Source organism: Sciurus vulgaris, assembly GCF_902686455.1.
Source record: "Sciurus vulgaris genome assembly, chromosome: 6".
Taxonomy (NCBI): Eukaryota; Metazoa; Chordata; class Mammalia; order Rodentia; family Sciuridae; genus Sciurus; species Sciurus vulgaris.
In genome coordinates, this window is record NC_136466.1 from 144,540,279 (window position 1) to 144,560,706 (window position 20,428).

General features: G+C 39.8%; 2 protein-coding genes across 3 annotated transcripts in view; both read left to right on the forward strand.

Annotated features, from left to right (window-relative positions):
• Positions 1–20,428, forward strand: part of MTMR12 (myotubularin related protein 12) — an 86,599-nt gene that overhangs the window by 61,390 nt on the left and 4,781 nt on the right. For both annotated transcript variants that reach the window (XM_079144486.1, XM_079144487.1), the window contains 7 exons: positions 4,801–4,907; positions 5,896–6,020; positions 7,799–7,877; positions 10,108–10,178; positions 15,356–15,528; positions 18,023–18,190; positions 19,085–19,246. In XM_079144486.1, coding sequence (XP_079000612.1) covers positions 4,801–4,907; positions 5,896–6,020; positions 7,799–7,877; positions 10,108–10,178; positions 15,356–15,528; positions 18,023–18,190; positions 19,085–19,246 — 885 coding nt within the window. The remainder of the gene's footprint in view (positions 1–4,800; positions 4,908–5,895; positions 6,021–7,798; positions 7,878–10,107; positions 10,179–15,355; positions 15,529–18,022; positions 18,191–19,084; positions 19,247–20,428) is intronic.
• Positions 3,260–3,956, forward strand: LOC306663886 (high mobility group protein B1-like). Its single transcript, XM_079144503.1, has one exon. The coding sequence runs from the start codon at positions 3,303–3,305 to the stop codon at positions 3,939–3,941; it is 639 nt and encodes a 212-aa protein (XP_079000629.1). The 5' UTR covers positions 3,260–3,302; the 3' UTR covers positions 3,942–3,956.

Sequence of the window (20,428 nt, forward strand, 5' to 3'; positions counted from 1 at the left end):
GAGAACCACTGATCTATAATATTATATAACATTTCCTCTATGATCTGATAGGTAAACACATCAATAGTAGCAGTTAAACTGGGTGAGATGCATACATCTGTAATCCCAGGAGTCTGAGGCAGGGGGATTACAAGTTCCAGCCTCCACAATTTAGTGAGACCTAGTCTCAAAATAAAAAAATAAAAAGAACTATAGTTGTAGCTCAGTGGTAAAGTGGACTCAATCCCCAATACTGTTACCACCAATAAAAATAAGAGCAGCAGTTATTATGCAGTAGGAGCATAGAATAGTAAGATTAAAGAGATAGTTTGGGCCTAAACTGTGAAGGGCCTACAGTACCATTCATAGGGTGTATTTTTTAATTGTGTTAAGATACACATAAGACAGTATATTCACAATGTTGTGCAATCATTACCATGATCTAGTTCCAGAACATTTACATATCTCCATGCTTTTTTGTCCTTGCTCTTCACCTAGTCTGTTCCTTTCTGCCTTCACTTACCTCTAAAGCGAAGACCTGCATAATTTGTCAGTTCAGTCAGATTCTAGCTATAATTTTAGAGACTTTGACCTCCTTGACCCTCCACTGGTCTCCAACCCTGGGTTTATATCTTTTTTAATTTTTGCCTTGGGCAAATTAATGTTTCTATAGATTATTCAAACGAAATAGCAGACTGCTTAATGGGACTCATGAAAACGTTAGGCATCCTTGCCTCTTCTGGGCCCTTGTCCTGCTCAGGCCCTGATATGGTTCCTGTATCATACATTCCTGAGTGTTCATTTCATTTGTAAAATCATTCTTCATTCTTATACTCTCAGCTATGACCTTTCCTCTACTTCAGTGGAATTTGGGACCCCCGCAGCTTCCTTCTTCTCGACCTCTCTATTGTTTTTCTCTGTGCTCTGCCAGCAATATCAGTTATTTTTTCTGGAGCCTGGTTCCATCAGCCTTCCCTTTTCCATGATTATATTTCTAAAGCATGTTCTGCACTCCTGGCCCCCACCCCACGCTTCCCTTTCTGAAAACATCTTTAAGTCTCTTCTAATCTAGGGAAGCCCTTAACAGTGAAGCCACTACCTTGTTCTCTTTTCCTATACTGCCCAACATATGTAAAGAGTCTATACTTGTATTTTTCTACTCATTTCCTTTTTTTTTTTCCCCTTGGTTGTTGTTGATGTTGTTGTTGTTGTTGTGCTGGTGATCAAACCCTGGGCTGCACACATGCTAAGCACACACTACCACTGAGGCACACCCTCCTAGCCCCTATTTCTTCTTGCATCATGACTTCTACTCCCCCTACTTGGACACTACCCTCCCAGAAGAGATTGAGTTTCAGCTGCTCCACTTCTCTATAACATTTTTGCAGTTTTTGACTAATTATGTCCTGCCTTTTTAAAATTGTAGTCCTGGCTTTGGAAACAGTGTACTATCTTGGTCCTCCTACTGCACTACTTTCTAACCTGTGATTATAGATGTTCCTCTAAAGCTCTTTGACTCTATAGAGAGACACCTTAAGATGCACCCAAAAAACAAGTAACAAGTAATTCCCCCTTTAGAAAATAAATGTGATCAATAAACTGATTCTTGCCTGTTGTTAAGTAATTTGTACTAAGAACTCTGTCGCTCTTTCCCAAGAGAAACTGTACATTTTATAATGATAGCAGAAAACTTTATGTTGAATTCCAGAGAAGTCTTTCTCTGACCAGGAATTTTGCTCCTTTCTACTTACTCTTTCAAATAAAGAATGGTAAGAACAAAGAATAGGTGTCCCTTCATGGCTCAGATGAGATAAGGTAATTCTGACTGGGAATTATTACTGCACATGTCCCAACTGGAAAATGAAATGTGGTTGGATATCACCCAGGGGCCTACTGGTTTTGCCCCAGGAAAGGAGTTAAAGTTTAATTTCTTAGATCCCCTCATCTAGTCATGGTTAAGAGTATCCTCTTTTATGTCTGAGTAAGCTGCACCAATTAGGGGTCATGACTCCTGAGCATTCAAAATATCCCCACAGAGGGCCTAGACCTGTGTGGTGGTTTCTGCACATTGTGTAGCATGACATTGGAAAAGGGACTAAGAGAACAGCAAATGGCCCTTGAATTTGACTTAGTGTTCTAATACTTCCACTGCATGTGAATGTTAAAGTATGGCTTGGCCCTAAATGGGGAATTGTTGCTCTTTTTGGCAGTTCCTGTGTCCCTGTGTCCTTGCTCTCCAGGTGGGCTTGCCATTTGTTGTACTTTAGCTGGCCATTAGTTCCGTTGTCCAGAGCTCCAGTCCTGTGTTCCTCTCCTATTCTCATATCCTTCATGCTAGTGGCCTCCTGAGTATCTCCACTTGGATGTCCTAATGGCACTAGATACTGAATGCACAGTGTCAGTCCCATCATCTGCCCCAGAAACCCAAACAAGTTCTTCTTTATGACTTTATGAGTATAGTGCAGAGTATCTTCTGGATTGCAATGCTAATCTTTAACTCTTGGTCCAGGCTGTTGCTATAACCAGTGTATGGTTTATATATGCAGGTGGATGCCAAAAAAGTGCCCACCCAGGCAGCTAATTACAAAAATCATTTCTTTCACTGGGTTAACCATTGAACCAGGGCTGATGACTTGATCAGCAGAGCAAGGACCAGATGTTAGCCACTCTTAAGCCCTTAGTCAGGCCTGTATGCAGGGTAGAGGCTACAGCTGAACTTACAGCTCTTCTCTTTTCTCCCTTCTAGGCTTCACTGGCAGATTACTTTGCCCCAAGTTTAGTTCTAATCTTCTTTTATGCCTGCAGAATAAATAATTGAAAGCTTTCACAGTATACAGAAAAAAGGTGGACTTGAGCCTGTCATTTTTGGTCATTTTAATTCTGTGCTCACCCTTTATTGTTCTTTGCCATCCTTTTTTTTCTGCCATGTTCTACTTTCTATTATATTTTGAGTGTATGAGCTCTGAAAGTAGAACAGACATCTTTCTGTCCTCTCACAACCTAGTGCAGTGCCTTCCACGTGTGAGTCTTGTATTCACTGTGTTGAGTAGCCAACTCTCCATTCTTCTTCTGTGAACTTTTCTCTGATGTTGAAAGATGCCCCCACTTTGCCATCAAAGTAGAGCATTGCCTTTAGTCATACTGCAGCTACTTTCCTACATCTTGGGGAAATCCTTTGGTCTGTCTGAGCCTCAGTTCCTTGCTGTGCATGGGAATAATAATCATATCCAGTACATTGAGCTCCATAGAGACAGCACCAGGGCAAGTGAGAGCCGGACGGGCACTGGGCGACTCTGTGCCTCGCTGAGGAAAAACAACTAAACATGGGCAAAGAAGATCCTAAGAAGCCGAGAGGCAAAATGTCATCATATGCATTCTTTGTGCAAACTTGCCGGGAGGAGCACAAGAAGAAGCACCCAGATGCTTCAGTCAACTTTTCAGAGTTTTCTAAGAAGTGCTCAGAGAGGTGGAAGACCATGTCTGCTAAAGAGAAAGGAAAATTTGAAGACATGGCAAAGGCGGACAAGGCCCGTTATGAAAGAGAAATGAAAACCTATATCCCTCCTAAAGGGGAAACAAAAAAGAAGTTCAAGGATCCCAATGCACCCAAGAGGCCTCCGTCGGCCTTCTTCTTGTTCTGTTCTGAATATCGCCCCAAAATCAAAGGAGAACATCCTGGCCTATCCATTGGTGATGTTGCAAAGAAACTGGGAGAGATGTGGAATAACACTGCTGCAGATGATAAGCAGCCTTATGAAAAGAAAGCTGCTAAGCTGAAGGAAAAATACGAAAAGGATATTGCTGCCTACCGAGCTAAAGGAAAACCTGATGCAGCAAAAAAGGGAGTTGTCAAGGCTGAAAAAAGCAAGAAAAAGAAGGAAGAGGAGGAAGATGAGGAAGATGAAGAGGATGAGGAGGAAGAGGAAGATGAAGATGAAGAAGAAGATGATGATGATGAATAAGTTGGTTCTAGCGCAGTTTTTTTTTTCTTGTCTATAAAGCACTTAACCCCCCTGTACACAACTCACTCCTTTTAAAGAAAAAAATTGAAATGTAAGGCTGTGTAAGATTTGTTTTTAAACTGTACAGTGTCTTTTTTTGTATAGTTAACACACAACCGAATGTGTCTTTAGATAGCCCTGTCCTGGTGGTATTTTCAATAGCCACTAACCTTGCCTGGTACAGTATGGGGGTTGTAAATTGGCATGGAAATTTAAAGCAGGTTCTTGTTGGTGCACAGCACAAATTAGTTATATATGGGGACGGTAGTTTTTCATCTTCATTTGTCTTTGATGCAGCTTATACGAAATAATTGTTGTTCTGTTAACTGAATACCACTCTGTAATTGCAAAAAAAAAAAAAGTTGCAGCTGTTTTGTTGACATTCTGAATGCTTCTAAGTAAATACAATTTTTTTTATTAAAAAAAAAATCATATCCATCACAGGGACTATGAGAATTCAATTAATTAATTCATGTAAAATGCCCTGATACGTAAGCTGCACTCCAGTGATGGCTACTGTCCTAATAATAATACCGTTGGCACCATTATTTAGGTTACCAGTACTAAAGCCAAGTCAAAAGGTGTATGTTATACCATAAGCAAGTCTGAATGTGACTACCTAGTCCTATTTTTTAGTTTCATTTTAAAACTAAATTAGTTCTTTTTCACTTAATAAGTTCTCCCTGACTTAATAAAATTGAACATATTCAGCTATTTCATAAAGATATAAATTTTTCTGCCTGAACTTGCATGCTAAGCTGATCTCATCCCTGTTGGGTTGTCAATGTTTCATCTGGCAAATATCTTCTGCCTCCTGCAGATATGGTGTTGGTCCTGCCACAATGGAAGTACCCTTTTGAAAATGTCAGCACTGCCCAAAGAACAGGATGATGGTGTTTTGCAAATCCAGAAGAGCTTCTCAGATGGGTCAGTACTTAATTCTTTATCCTGTTTTTGTTTCCTAAGAAGCAGGTAATAGTTCTTAGTAGTGTTCATTTCTGTTTATCTACAGGTAGTGCTAAAGAAATACAACATATAGTGGTTATTATAAATTACTTCAAAAGGAGTCAGTATAACATAATTACTAAGAATTTCAGGGTTGGGGAGATGGCTCAGTTGGTAGAGTGCTTGCCTTGCAAGCATGAGGCCCTGGGTTCAATCCCCAGCACCACAAAAAAAAAAAAAAAAAAAAAAAGAATTTCACAGGGCTGGGGATGTAGCTCAATGGTAGAGCATTTGCCTAGCATGCGCAAGGCCCTGGATTCAATGCCCAGCACTGCAATAAAAATAACAAAAAATAAAGAGTGTATACTGTGCTATTTTTAGAGATGCACACTGAAGTATTTAGGGGGGAAGTGGCATGGTGTCTGTAATGTTTAGGTTTCATTTTTGTTTCTTTGTGTGCGTGTGTGTGTGTGTGTGTGTGTGTGTGTATTTTCAGTAAACCTGGGCCTTGTACATGCTAGATAAGTGCTCTACCATTGAGCCACAACCCTTACCCGTTGACTATAATGTTAATAGCTGTCAAATCTAGGTCATGGTATATGTCATTGACTCTTTTTCACTTTTCTACATGTTTGAAATTTCTCAAAATAAATTTTAAAAATTCAAACTGAATAAATTAAAAACAACAAGAAGTGGACTCTGAAGTTAAATTGCCTTGGTCCAGATCATGGCTCCATCTATTTAGAAACTTGATAACCGTAGGCCGGGCTGTTCTACTTTGTGATCTCCATTCCCACACTGTTAACTGGGGACAGCAGTCCTGCAGCAGTTGCCTCAGAGGTGAGGGTGGGGCGAGGGATTCCTGTAGACCTCTTAGCACAGATTGGGGCACATAGTAATTGCTTAGGAAAAATAATCTATTTTAATTCATGTTAACTCTTCTAATTTCATGTTACTTTTTCATACCTAGAATTTACAAAATCATCCACAGGCCACCCTATGAAATTGTTAAAACCGAAGATCTATCAAACAACTTCATATCCCTGCAGGAAATCCAGACGGCATACTCTAAATTTAAACAGCTATTTCTGATAGGTGAGAAGAATGCTGAGCAAAAACTTTCTGTCAAATTGGGGAAAGGTGTGCCACATGGATCAGCTGAAAGTTGGTACTTTTCCCTGGATTTCTTTTGGTGGTATGCAGGGGTTCATAGCCTTGAAGGTCACTATAGTGTAGTGGAAGAGTCAGTAGCCAAGGGGCCAGCTGCCATTGCTATGCTGCATGCAGCACATCTCTCTTCAGGCTTTCTCCCATGGTCCCCCTGTTGTGGCAGTGATCACAGAGTCATCCTTTTCTTCTCTCATTTCCCAGCTTACCAAGTTGGTCAGTGGTGAGCATTTTGGCTTCTCTACTTAAGGTTTTGGACTAGGCATTACCTATTAGTCAGTGACATACATAAACATTTATAAAGTGAATGATCTGCTTTCCTAGGGGAACTTTTTCCCCCAAAGGGAAAATATCTAAATTTTTTACCTGATTGGGCATGTACAGTTTCTTACAATGAAAATTTATTTTAATACAATTAATCAGAAATGTACAAAGTAAAAGATGAAATATGCTTACTCCAGCCCCCACTGCCTGCAATTTCCCTGCTCTCACAGCCTACTAGTAACAATTTAGAACTAGACTCATTTCCCTCCATTCTTTTTTTTTTTTAGGTACTAGGGATTGAACTTGTGGCACCCAACCCCTGAGACACATTCCCACCCCTAGTTTGTACTTTATTAGAGACAGGGTCTCACTGAGTTGTTTAGTACCTTGCTTTTGCTGAGGCTGCCTTTGAACTCTTGATCCTCCTGTCTCAGACTCCTGAGTCCCTGGGATTATAGGTGTGCACCACCACGCCTGGCTCTCCATTCTTGAATGAGTCTTTTTTTTTTTTTTTGGTGCTGGGGATGGAACCCAGGGCCTTGTGCTTACAAGGCAAGCACCCTACAAACTGAGCTATCTCCCCAGCCCTTGAATGAGTCTTTACTCTCTGAGGTGTGCTTGCTTAGAGGTAACTTTTCCTAACTTGGACTTTTTAGCCTGACAAATGGGTAACTATTTTAGGATTCACTCAGCTGTCATTTATGAATTTCCATTGTATATACTAAGTATGCTAGGCATTCACCCAACATGAATATAACACAAAAGCTCATATTCTTACAGGGGAAACAGAAGCATATGCCTCTAACTAAAACATGTTGTGATACATGTTATAAAACAGATTTTTAAGGAGTAGGGATCTGGAGGGGAAGTCCTATTTGATCCAGGACTGTGAGTCTACAGTTCAATTTTAATCATCCAGAATTTCTTCCCTTTATTGATTTGAGTTTGCATCTTTTACATGTATGAAATTTCAGTAAAATTCAAGGTTTTCTGTTTTATAAGATGTGTAAGGTGAATCCTATAGTGGTGTGCAAGGTACATGAACTTATATATTTAAGCTTCTTAGAATAAGAAGTCAAGTCTTGCCCTTAGGCTTCCATGGCGGGATAGATCTGGTTGCATTTTCCACTTCTAGGAGTACCATGTCACTGGTTTCTGCCTAAAGCATGTCAGTCTCTCTGTTGAATTACAGGGTAGATAATGGCTTTAAGTATGTGTTTTAGGCATTTCTTATTTCAGCAAGGAAGACATTTTCTTACCTACCACACCCTTCTTGAGGCCTACAGTTCAGATACTGTTTCAGCTGAAGTTCTGAAATGCTCTTTAAAAATAAAGCCTGGATTCTGCAGGTTGAGTCTAGGACCACTGATCTGAGCAGCACAGTGGAATAACACAGGTGTTTTGTGGCAAGTCTGACATCTTTCCTCTTTTCCTTTTTTCAGATAACAGTACTGAATTTTGGGATACAGATATAAAATGGTTTTCTCTCTTGGAAAATAGCAGCTGGCTTGACATAATCAGGTATTCCAAACCATTGTTTTGCTCATGAATTTCAGTTGTCTTATTCAGAGTAATAGAGCTAATTGACAAATAATTGAACTGTTTGATAGTTCACAGTTAAATATTCTTAGGCTACATCTTCTATTCCAGGCTTGACTTGGAGTTTACATTTCATATTTGTTATTTATATGCACATTTGATAGGAACTTAACAATGTGTTTCCTACTTATAATATATTATAAGGAAATATATTCTATAGACCAGACATTGAAAGACTACAATAAAGGGTGTGACAACCCAAATTATAATTGAGACAGCAGTACTGACCTCCAGGAGGAACCTGGGGGAAGAGAATGAGAGGGATCCTGACTTTTCACTAAATACTTTTTTGAATTTTTTCTCTTATATGTATATGACCCACTTAAATTTTTTTAAACCATGGTTAATGTCAATTAGTCATTTTTAATTTTGGAATTAGGTTAAGAGTCCCAGAGGATGGTTACATTGCCTTTCCTAATTGATATGTTGAATGGCTCCTCTGTGTTGCCATTAAACAGAGGACATGGCAAAGGAAGGTACAAACAGAAATGATGATCATGGGTGAGAGAATAGCTCTGACCCTATGCTACATCTGAGGAAAGGGAAGAATGCTCCCATCTACCTTGTATGGCATTTTCTCTCAGTTGTAAGTATTATGGGATGGGACCTCAGTCTTCCAGACACTCAACAACTGGGGTCTCAAGAACCTACTGCATGTCCCACAATTTGAATTTATAATTGAAAACAGTGGCAAGTGTTATAAAAAGAACTCTTTAGGTCGGAGGGCAGGAAAGGATGAGTATCCCTAACAGATGACATGTCAGGATGTGGGGAATGATGGTTGCTGAAAGGTAGGGTAAGAGAGGATGCAACCTAAGACAAGCACAGCATATGTGGAGGCCCTTAGTTAGAAGTTAGGGACAAGTCCAAGCTGCAAGTGGTGGCCACAGTCTTAAAGGGGATAACATGTAGAAAGAGACATAAAAATCTTTCTGAGTAGATTGGATCTTTTCAGCCACTCTGATACATTCTGCTGGCCACCTTGAATAAAGCAATGTGGATCACATTCTCCAGGAATTAATGGTTAATGGGTTTTACTAGTTGTCACCAGAAGACTCAGATAGTTTTCTGTAAGAAATTTGTAGTTGAGAAATTACCTAGGCACATTTTTATATCAGTTTGGGTTTCCAATCTGAAAATTTTTCGGTTTCTTTATTAAGTATTTCTGAATTAAATATTCTTTATTAAATATTCTGAATTATTTAAATATTTGATTGATAAAGATTGTATATATTCAAGGTACACAGTGCTTATTTGTGGTGCTGGGAATTGAATCCAGGACCTTGTGTGTACCTACACTGACCTACATCCCTCACCAAGATACACAATGTGAGGTCTAGGGTTGTAGCTTGGTGGTAGAGCTCTTGCCTAGCACATGTGAGGTACTGGGTTCAATCCTGAGCACCACATAAAAATAAATAAATAAAAATAAAGGTATGTGTCTATTTACAACTAAAAAAATTTTTTTAAAAAGATATACAGTGTGATCATTCGATATGTTATATGATGATTACTGCAATGAAATGAACACATCCATGATCAACCATGCTGAACTTTAGGTCCCCCAGATTTTTTCACCTTATAACTGAAAGTCTGAGCCCTTTGACCTATCTCTACTTTTTCCACTCACATCCCTTTGGAAGTACGATTCTACCCTGTATAAGAGTTTAGCATTTTTAGATTTCACATACAAGCAAGACCATGCTGTGTTGTTTTTCTGTGCCTGGCTTATTTCATTTAACATAATTCCTCTCTGTTCATCCATAGTATGGCAATGGTAGAATTTCCCTTTTATAAAGGGCTGAATAATATTCCATTACACACACACACACACATTCACACATGTACACCATTGTACTTACGAATTTATTAGTTAGTGAACTCTTAGGTTGTTTCCATATCTTGATTATTATAAATAATATAGCATGGTAGTGCAGATATCTGAGAAATGGGTTTATTCCCTTAGGACATATACCCAGAATAAGTTTCTAATAGGCAGATGAATATCTCTCAGTATCTGAATGGTGTAAATGGTATTTTATTTTTATTTTCTTAAAAAAATAAAAACTTAAATTTAGACTACCTCTAAATTTATTGTTTATGGTACCAACCTCAAGAACTGATGCCCATATCTTGTCTCTTTCCTATTTAGACGTTGCCTGAAAAAAGCGATAGAGATTATAGAATGTCTGGAAGCACAAAACATGAACATTCTTCTTTTAGGTAATATATATTAAAGCTCAAAGATCATTTTCTGTTTTATTTCACTTGTGATTCAGTTTTTGTGTATGTAACTTAATGAGATAGGAATTGTCTTATAAGAGAGTGAGCTACTGTAGAAATCCTCCCAGTTCCTTTCTCCTGAACCTTGGAATCCCTTGCCTTGGATTTCAGTCTCATAGTTTAAAATAAAATTCTTTCGCTTGAAACTTGGCAGACCTATCCACAGCCCAAGAATAAATTGTTTGGTATCTTTACCAAAGCTCAAATTTCTTAATCTTTTGGATTTGGTTTTTGATTAACTCATCTTGATTGCAGTCACAATCTTTTGGTAATCCCTTTCACATAGACTCATGGATGATTTAATTATTATTTTTATATCTGTGTTTGACACTTTTGTGCAGTTACCATAGAAAGTTGATGGGCTGTGATTTTCTTAGTGGGCTTAATTTGGCAAAACATGAGGGCAGTGACATTAACATTCCGAGTGTGTAAAAGCAAGTATAAACCTCTGTGCAACAAAGATGATGCTGTAGCCAGGCATGTGGCACACACCTGTAATCCCAGCAACACAGCAGCCCAAAGCAAGAAAATTGCTAGTTTGAGACCAACTCGGGCAACTTAGTGAGATCCTATTTCAAACTAGAAAACCTTTTTAAAATTTATTTTTAGGACACAGTGTCTTGGAATGTTGCTCAGGCTGGCCTCAAACTCCTGTGCTCATTGATCCTCCAGCTGTAGCCTCCAGAGTAGCTGGGACTGCAGGTGTGCCCCACTGTGCCCAGTTTGGTTTTTTTTTTAAATAATATATATATTTATAGTTATAGATGGACACATACCTTTATCTTATTTATTTATTTTTATGTGGTGCTGAGGATCGAACCCAGTGCCTTACATTTGCTAGGCGAGTGCTTTACCACTGAACTACAAACAACCCTAGTCCCCAGCTTAGTTTTTAGAATATTTTGTTTCTTCTAGCCCTACGCTACAAATGAAGTAGATTTTCTGATACTTTTATAAATTCACCTTTTATCATTTTTTTCTGATGTTCCCTTGACTTTTGGGACTTAGTTTCTAAGAGCAATCCAGAAAACGTATCTTCTAGTAGCTTATGAACCATCTGATGCTAGTTTATTGACTTGGAAGTTGAGCATCTACCATGTGTAGAGTTCTATGCTTCTACCTTAGTGTTTTAGTCAGCTTTTCCACTGCTACGTCTGAAAGGATCTGACCAGCACAATTATAGAGGAGGAAAAGTTTATTTGAGGGCTCACAGTTTCAGAAGTCTTAGTCCACAGAAGGCTACCTCCATTCTAGGGGTTTGAAGTGAGACTGAACATCATGGCGGAGTGTGTGGCAGAGGGAAGCAGCTCACATGAGATCAGGGAGCAGAGAGAAACTCCACTCACCAGATACAAATACATACCCAAAGCCACACCCAGTTCCCACCTCTTTAAGCCACTCCCCACCACTTCAGTGACCACTCAGTTAATCCCTATTAGGGGATTAAATCACTGATTGGGTTAAGACTCTTAAAACCCAATTATTTCTCCTCTGAACCTTCTTGCATTGTCTCACATGTGAACTTTGGGGGGAACATCTCATATCTAAACCATAACACTTATTTATAAGGACCTGAAAAAGGGTATTATATGAGTACCAAATAACTGGTGAAAGGAGGAAAATTGGGGTTCTGAGGGATGTAGGACTCAAAGCCAGACTGCAGTAATCTCAGAGTCACATGCAATGAAATTTGAATTTTGGCTAATGGAAGTTAGATATCCCCCACTCCTTGATGGACTTCTGAGTTGTCTCCTCTGAAATCTCATTGTCTAGTTCCTCTTCCCATCACTCAGAAGTATATACTATTATCTTTCAAATGCAAGAAGGAAGATTTCCTTAAAACTGAAACTTTTAGGGTTGGGGACATAGCTCAGTGATAGAGTGCTATCACTGAGCCTAACATGCACAAGGTCCTGGTTTCAACCCCTAGCACTGCTAAAGAAAAATGAAACTTGTTTTAAAAACAGACAACACAGCAATTATGAAATTCATCTGGAAGAATAAGAAACCCAGAATAGCCAAAGCAATCCTTAGCAGGAAGAGTGAAACGGGGTATTGCAATACCAGATCTTCAACTCTCCTACAAAGCAATAGTAACAAAAACGGCATGGTATTGGGTACCAAAATAGAAAGGTAGATCAATGGTACAGAATAGAGGACACGGACACAAACCCAAATAACTACAATTTTCTCATACTAGACAAAGGGGCCAAAAATATGCAATGGAGAAAAGATAGCCTCTTCAACAAATGGTGCTGGGAGAATTGGAAATCCATATGCAACAGAATGAAACTAAACCCATATCTCTCACCATGCACGAAACTAAACTCAAAATGGATTAAGGACCTCAGAATCAGACCAGAGACCCTGCAGATTATAGAAGAAAAAGTAGGTCCAAATCTTCACCTTGTTGGTCTAGGATCAGACTTCCTTAACAGGACTCCCATAGCATAAGAAATAAAAGCTAGAATCAACCACTGGGATAGATTCAAACTAAAAAGCTTTCTCTCAGCAAAGGAAACTATCAGCAATGCGAAGAAAGAGCCTACAGAGTGGGAGAATATCTTTGCCAATCATACTTCAAATAGAGCACTAATCTCCAGAATCTATAAAGAACTCAAAAAACTCTACTCCAAGAAGTCAAATAATCCAGTCGACAAATGGGCTAAAGAAATGAATAGACACTTCACAGAAGAAGATCTACAAGCAATCAACAAACATATGGAAAAATGCTCAACATCTCTAGTAATAAGAGAAATGCAAATCAAAACCACCCTAAGATTCCATCTCACCCCAATTAGAATGGCGATTATCAAGAATACGAGCAACAACAGGTGTTGGCGAGGATGTGGGGAGAAAGGTACACTCATACATTGCTGGTGGGGCTGCAAATTAGTGCAGCCACTCTGGAAAGCAGTGTGGAGATTCCTTAGAAAACTTGGAATGGACCCTCCATTTGACCCAGCTATCCCACTCCTTGGCCTATACCCAAAGGACTTAAAATCAGCATACTACAGAGACACAGCCACATCAATGTTCATAGCTGCTCAATTCACAATAGCCAGACTGTGGAACCAACCTAGATGCCCTTCAATTGATGAGTGGATAAAGAAACTGTGGTATATATATACAATGGAATATTACTCAGCCATAAAGAATGATAAAATTATGGCATTTGCAGGCAAATGGATGAAATTGGAGTATATCATGCTAAGTGAGATAAGCCAATCTCAAAAAGCCAAAGGACGAATGATATCGCTAATAAGTGGAGGATGACACATAATGGGGGGGAGGGAAGGGTTAGTGTTAGGGTTAGAGTTAGGGTTAGGGAGGGGGGCAAGTATGGAGGAAGGAAGTACTGTATAGAGGGTAAAGAGGGGTGGGAGGGGTGGGGTGAAGGGAAAAAATAACAGAATGAATCAAACAACATTACTCTATGTAAATTTATGATTACACAAATGGTATGCCTTTACGCCATGTACAAACAGAGAAACCAACATGTATCCCATTTGTTTACAATAAAAAAAAAAAGAAAAAAGAAAAAAAAAAGAGTAAAAAAAAAAAAAAACAGACAACACTAGATGATAAGCACAAAAATCTGTTTTTATTGAAGCCATGTCTTCCAATAGTTAGATTTGTTTCCCAGAAGAGACCAGTGTAAGCCTAGACCTGTGGTTCTTCATGACTATGGGGGTCAGGATGAAAGAGGGACAAGAATTTGAGTAACTTCCTAGTTGAAGTTCATTGTTAGTTAAGTTGAGCACAGTGCTCTACATCTGTAATCCCAGCTACTCAGGAGACTAAGGCAGGAGGATTACAAGTTTGAAGCCAACCTCTTTAACTTAGCAAGATCCTGTCTCAAAATAAAGAAAAAGGGCTAAGGATGTAACTTAGTGGTAGATCACATGCCTAGCATATATGAGTCCCTTGGTTTATTCCCCCCAAAATAATAAATTTATCCTTGTTTCTTTAATAATACATGTTCCATTCTCCTGTAGACATTTTTGAGAACTTGTTTGGAGGTTGTAGCAGGGGAGCACAGCTACTCATATACTCTAGACTGAAGAATGATTCTCCTCTGTCAGGGAAGGTCGTCCTCTTGGACCCAGCACCCAGCTTCAGGAGGGATGCATATGGAGTAGTGAGGAAGGAAAGGGACATCCACCTAGCCAGCCAGGTCAGCTAAATCAACCCTGGCGATCAGTGGGGCGACAGATGTCACAGCCACATTGCCCTTACTTCTCCTCATGGGCATTTTTAAAAAGTGACTTGAGCTGTACTCATTTGTTGTTGTTTGTTTATTTTGTTTTTGTAAAGAGGAATATACAGGGAACATAGACCCTTGGCTTTTAGGATCTTAAAACTCTTAAGACAAATGCACAACTGTAGATGCATGATTTTATTTGCTCTGAATTATGAATATTAAACAAGTCCATGAATAGACTCCTCATCATGTGGGTTTTATAAAGTGAATTCCAAATGAACACATGGAAGTGGACCAAGGAGAATTTCTCCTGTAGCCTAGGCAAGGAAAAGAGATACCCCTCTACTCCTCAAACAGAAAAGGAAGGCTTGGGGCAGAAAATAAGAACATTTTGGTGCAGTCCAGAAATTTTGAACTTCTGCAAAGTTGAGTTATTGGAACACTAAGAAGTAGAGGAAAGGAGCTCTAAGGTGAGTCTGAGAAACAGCAAGCAGTGAACTCAGTGGTGAGGCTTTGATCCCTAGGTGGAAGGAATTTAGATTCAGTTTGTGACCTGGCAAGTCATCCTCATGTGGATGATTCCACTCTGTTTATGTGGCACATCTGAACACCCACATGCTGAAAGTGGATTTTCAGTGCTGCATTTATTCAGTAAGCAAATTCATATTTAGCACCAGTGTATACTAGAACCTGTACAGACAAGCTAGAAGCATTTTTATCTCTTGGTCTGAAAACATCACCCTTTTTTTTTTTTTTTTTTTCATTGACTCTTTCCTGGAGGGAGTAAGCACTCAAGTGCTAATAGCAGACCTTGGTGTTGGGAAGCCTGCTTTTAACTGTGTGGTGAGAGCATTGCAGCTTTTAACACTCCATGCCCTCCTTCCTCTTGGCACTGCTACTGGGCCCCTCTTAGAAGAAAATGCCTCCGACCTCTGCTGCCTCCTTTCCTCTCTGGTGCAAGTGATGATGGACCCCCACTGCCGAACAAAGACTGGTTTCCAGAGCCTCATCCAAAAGGAGTGGGTCATGGGTGGCCACTGTTTCTTGGATCGCTGCAACCATCTCCGCCAGAGTGACAAGGAGGAGGTGAGTTCCCTCACTGAAGACTGTTCCAGTCACAGGGAGAACTACTCAGTCTCTTACCCAATACCTTTCTTCAGATGTAGGGTTTCTGCTTACAAAGTGCATGCTATGCACAGTCATTGGATCAGTTTATCGTGTGTAACTTTAAATGCTTTAAATAATATTGAAGCCCTTCCCAAAGGAAAAGATATGAACAAGCATGTTCAGAGTCTTCTCAGTTGTGTATAACAAGAATGTACATACATTTTATAGTAGGAGTAATATTGATTTTTTTAAGTGGGGTCTTTTTTTAATAAATATTTTTAGTTATAGATGGATGCAACACCTTTATTTATTTTTATGTGGTGCTGAGGATTGAACCCAGTGCCTCACATGTGCTAGGCAAGTACTCTACCATTGAGCTACAGCCCCGGCCCTAATATTGATTTTTAACACTTAAATATATAATAACCCAGTGAGAAATTCTCCTATAAATTCTGCTAAGATAATCTTTGCAATAAGTAGATATTAAGTGTGCAGATTTCCTATAGGAAATACATGATAACAAAGTAAATTTTCCTAGCACATAAACCTCTTCCAAGTAAAAACATAGATTCATTAATGCTGTCCATTGCCAGAACCCTGGCAGTGATGTGTGTGGACTGTGCTGCAGCCTCTTCTGCTTCTGTCTAGGTGAATGGCCTCAGGCCTATGCCATTAAGATCGGGCACAGAAAAATTAGTGCTTTAATTCACCCCCAAATTATGACTGACTTGTCTAGGCAACAGCTATACAAATTCCTCTTGTTGCTTCATTAGTGACTGGTGGAAGGAAAAATGAAAATAGACCCACTTTCTTTCATAAGTCCTCTGTAGAGCTAACATATGCTAGTAGTATGATTTGTTGTTTTTCTTATTCCTGATGATCAGAATGTCTGTCTGTGGTGCAGAACAGCTAAGTGTGGCATGCTGCGGGAGTAGAGAGCCCTGGCTTCTGCCATGCAGAGCTGTGTGGGTTTCTGGGGAGACTGAGACCTCCCTCACTAGGCCAGACAGTTTCTTTCAGGCCCAGCCTGTATGCCTCTATGTGATATTGCTGAATAGAAATCACTATCTTTCAGTCTTAGAAAGGACTTTGGGGAAATAATGTGAAAGGTTGATGGTACTCACATAGCAAGATAGAACTGGTATTATGTGAATAAAAGTATGATTTTGTGTATCTTGAGAAAAGGAGTAGTGCCTGGCACCCTGTTTAGTGGGGAAAGAGCCAAGGGAAGATCTAATCTACTGTTCACCCAGTCTTTGGAGAGGGAATCACAATTTATGAGCCCATTTCCCTGAATATACAATTAGATTCATATATTTTTCATTCTATTAGGTGATATTGTGCTTAAAATGAGGTGTGAACTGGAGTTGCTGAATAAGTAGTTCTTAGCACCTCAACATCAATATATCAGAGTTCTAAAGGAGAATCAGGTGGTCTCATTTGTGATATAACTGAAGCAGATGTAGCCTTTGAACCAAGAACTTGAATTCCTAACTCCTCTCTCTTGCCAGCTCCATGTGAGACCTTGACCAGCCTCTCGTCACTAATCTTCCAGAAGGGAGAGACAGTCACGTAGCTTATCTTATGCAACCTGCAGGATCATTGGTGAATCAAGTATAGCCTTTGTAAATGTAATGCACCCTAGAAACTGTCTGTGCTAAATAAAGAGCTCACTTCTGGGTAGCTGGTAAAGGAAGCCTGTAGAGTTGTAAAAAACATTTGTGAAAAAATGCTAGGAACTCATTCTTGCTGCCTTCTCTCCCTCCCCTTTGGGCCCTTTTCATAGGGTGTGGAGAAGGGAGGCTTCTCATTCCACCTCAGTCTTCAAACTAACCCTATTAGTTGGTGTGTGGGTGGGTAGTGGCATGGATGTTCCTCCCCTACCCACACACACAACTTTATATTTAAAAAAAAATTTTTTTAGATGTTGATAGACCTTTATTTTATTCATTTATCTCTGTGTGGTGCTGAGACTCGAACCTAGTGCCTCACACATGCTAGGCAAGTTCTCTACCACTAAGCCACAACCCTAGCCCCCAGAACTTTATATTGACAAAATTTAAAATAACAATCATCATTGAGTACAGTTTTTTCATTGAATGGTTATTGCACTAATAAAAGGAATTCTTTGGGGGCGGGGGTAGGAAGCATTTCACTTAATTAGAGTTCAAAGTTGCTATTCCCTGTCATCAAAATTAATTACAAATGCTCATCTGGTGATGCTGATCCATATTTTATCTTTGAAATGTCTGACACAGACGGGTACTGTCAAATACTGTTATTAGTTCAAAGCATTGGTTTCAATTGAGCACGTTTATTATTTGAAATGGGATGGAACGTACTGTGTTTACCAGAGAATATAGGATTTAGAAGTAGTTACTTCAAAGCTTCTGAGATGGGTATCCAGTGAACTCATTACAGCTCTTGTTGGGCTCTGTGCCTGCTAAGTAACATGTGTCTTGTTTTCATGTAGGTTCCTGTGTTCCTGCTTTTCTTAGATTGTGTCTGGCAGCTGGTGCACCAGCATTCTCCAGCCTTTGAATTCACTGAGACTTACCTGACTGTGTTGTCAGACAGCCTGTATATACCTATTTTTAGCACCTTCTTCTTCAATTCGCCTCATCAAAAAGATACTAACATGGTAAGAGTCCCTCTAAAAAACCTGTATATTAAAGAAGCTGCATCTCACAAATAGGATACAATAACATCGATACTAAAAATAATATTTGTTTAACACTGTATGCCAGACATTGTTCTAAGGACTTTCCAGGTATTCAAAACTGGAAAGGTATTTAATACTTAGAATACCTATGGGTTACATATTATTATTCCTAAGAAAGCTGAGGCACACAAAGAGTAAGTAACTAGCCCAAGGTCACATCATAAATCTTTGAAGCTAGTATTTGAGCAGGGTATTAAGCCAAAAAGAAAAAAAAAAGAAAAGCTATTCTTTTTATAGACAGACCAGGTGCTCTCTCTTTCCTCCATTTTCATGCCTGAAGTTCCTAGGAGAACAGACACTGAACACCGCAAAACAGGGAAGCCAGCCTAACTTTGCTTCTTAAAGCCTTTGAGACTCTTGAAGCTGTGCTAAACAAATCCATTGCCTCCAAGTGACTTTCTGGCTTCAGAGTTTGTTTGAGCTTATAATGTTACCAAATCCCACAGTGAAGTGGGAGCAATAAAATCTGAGCTTCCTGGGACTCACCAGCTTTATCATCTCAGGCAATTCCCTTCAGTTTTCTGAGCCTCAGTTTCCTCAAATGAAAAATTAGAAAAATAATAGCTACCTCACAAGGATGTCTCTAAAGTACCCAGCCCAGAGGGGTATGTGGTCTACCCCAAACGGTCCTTCTCACCTTCCTCCCTGAGAGCTTTTAGTGAGTAAGCACTGATAGCTGGCTGTGAAAAATGAAGTGCCATGAGCTCAGCCTCAGGCAGGGTGGAGATCCTTCCTGGTGCCTGTTTCTGAGAATGTGTGTTTTCTTTCCTCAGTCCTCCCGGAAGCCATGGTGACCTGTGCTTGTTTTGGCAGGGTTGGGAAAGCCTATATGCACAAAGCAAGCCTTTGAATCTGCTCACCGTGTGGGATTGGTCTGTACAGTTTGAACCCAAAGCCCAGACATTGCTCAAAAACCCTCTCTATGTGGAAAAGTCAAAACTGGACAAAGGCCAGCGGAAAGGAATGCGTTTTAAAGTAAGATGTTCACATCTAAACCCCCTTCATTTGCCCCACCATCTCCCTGTATGTGGGAATTAAAGATCCTTAATAGATTGTATGGTATCAAGGTTTGTGATGGTCAAGTTGTTAGGGCCACTGAGTGAATCCTTTGCTTTCACAGATAGGCTTTGGCCCAATGAGACGTGGCTGTTTGCTGCATGTCACTGAGGATGTTATTGCCTTAGTCATGCTACATGGAATCATGCCTCTTACCCCACCTCTGTGTGTAGTTAGTAGAGTAAAAGGAATGTTGATTTATAGGTTGTACTCAGTACAAGTCAGTCCATGCATTATATGGTAATGAGCTGAATCTATAAACCAGGGGTCGGCAAACATTTTTTGTCAAGGGCTATATGGTTTATGTTGCAACTACCGACTCTGCTGGCTTGGCACCAAAGTAGCCCTGGACAATATGCAAACAAATGGGCATGACTGTTCTTGTATTTACGAAAACAGGTGCCACACCAGATTTCACCAACCACAATGTCCAAGTTTTATTTTCCTTTCAGTTATTGTTCCTGATTTTATTTTACTAGTTATTATACCCCGAAGTTTCTTTCAACTGATAAATTATTTAAATGGCACTTCCTAGCTCTGTCTCCTGGCCTGGAATCTCTTGCCAATAGAACATCAAAGGCAATAGCAGTGATGAAAATCCAAGTTGGTGCAGCCATCCTTCCAGTCCTGTTTGATCATGAGAGACTCCAGGGAGCCTACGGTTCTGCTGTGGGAGTTGGTTCTGTTCTAAAGAGATGAACCAAAGCCAGCACTCAGAGGCAGTGTCAGCTGCTGAACAGTTTAGAACTACCACTTGACCCTCTTAATTTTCCACAGGCCCTAGACAATTGCTTCCCTTTTCTGATTCAATCACTTTTCTGTTAGTTTGACCCGAATTGCTGTGAGCCCAGGAAGAAGGTGGCCCGAGATTAGCTTTCTTTCAGTGTGTTGTGCCCCCTGGTGGTCACCGGCATGCTTCTCCTGAGAGCTATACTGGGAGATCAAGAAAGTGCTGGATTTCCATGGGGGCAAGGATTCTGAAAGACAGCTAGACATATCCCTTATTTGATGGGGGAAACTAAGTCTCCACCTTCTAAGAATGGATTTAATTTCTCAGATCCAGTTTTTCTAAGTGTCCCTAAGCTCCAAGGGTTGGTAGAG

Coding starts and splice junctions, on each gene's coding strand:
- LOC306663886 (XM_079144503.1), top strand. CDS start 3,303: ATGGGCAAAGAAGATCCTAAGAAGCCGAGAGGCAAAATGTCATCATAT.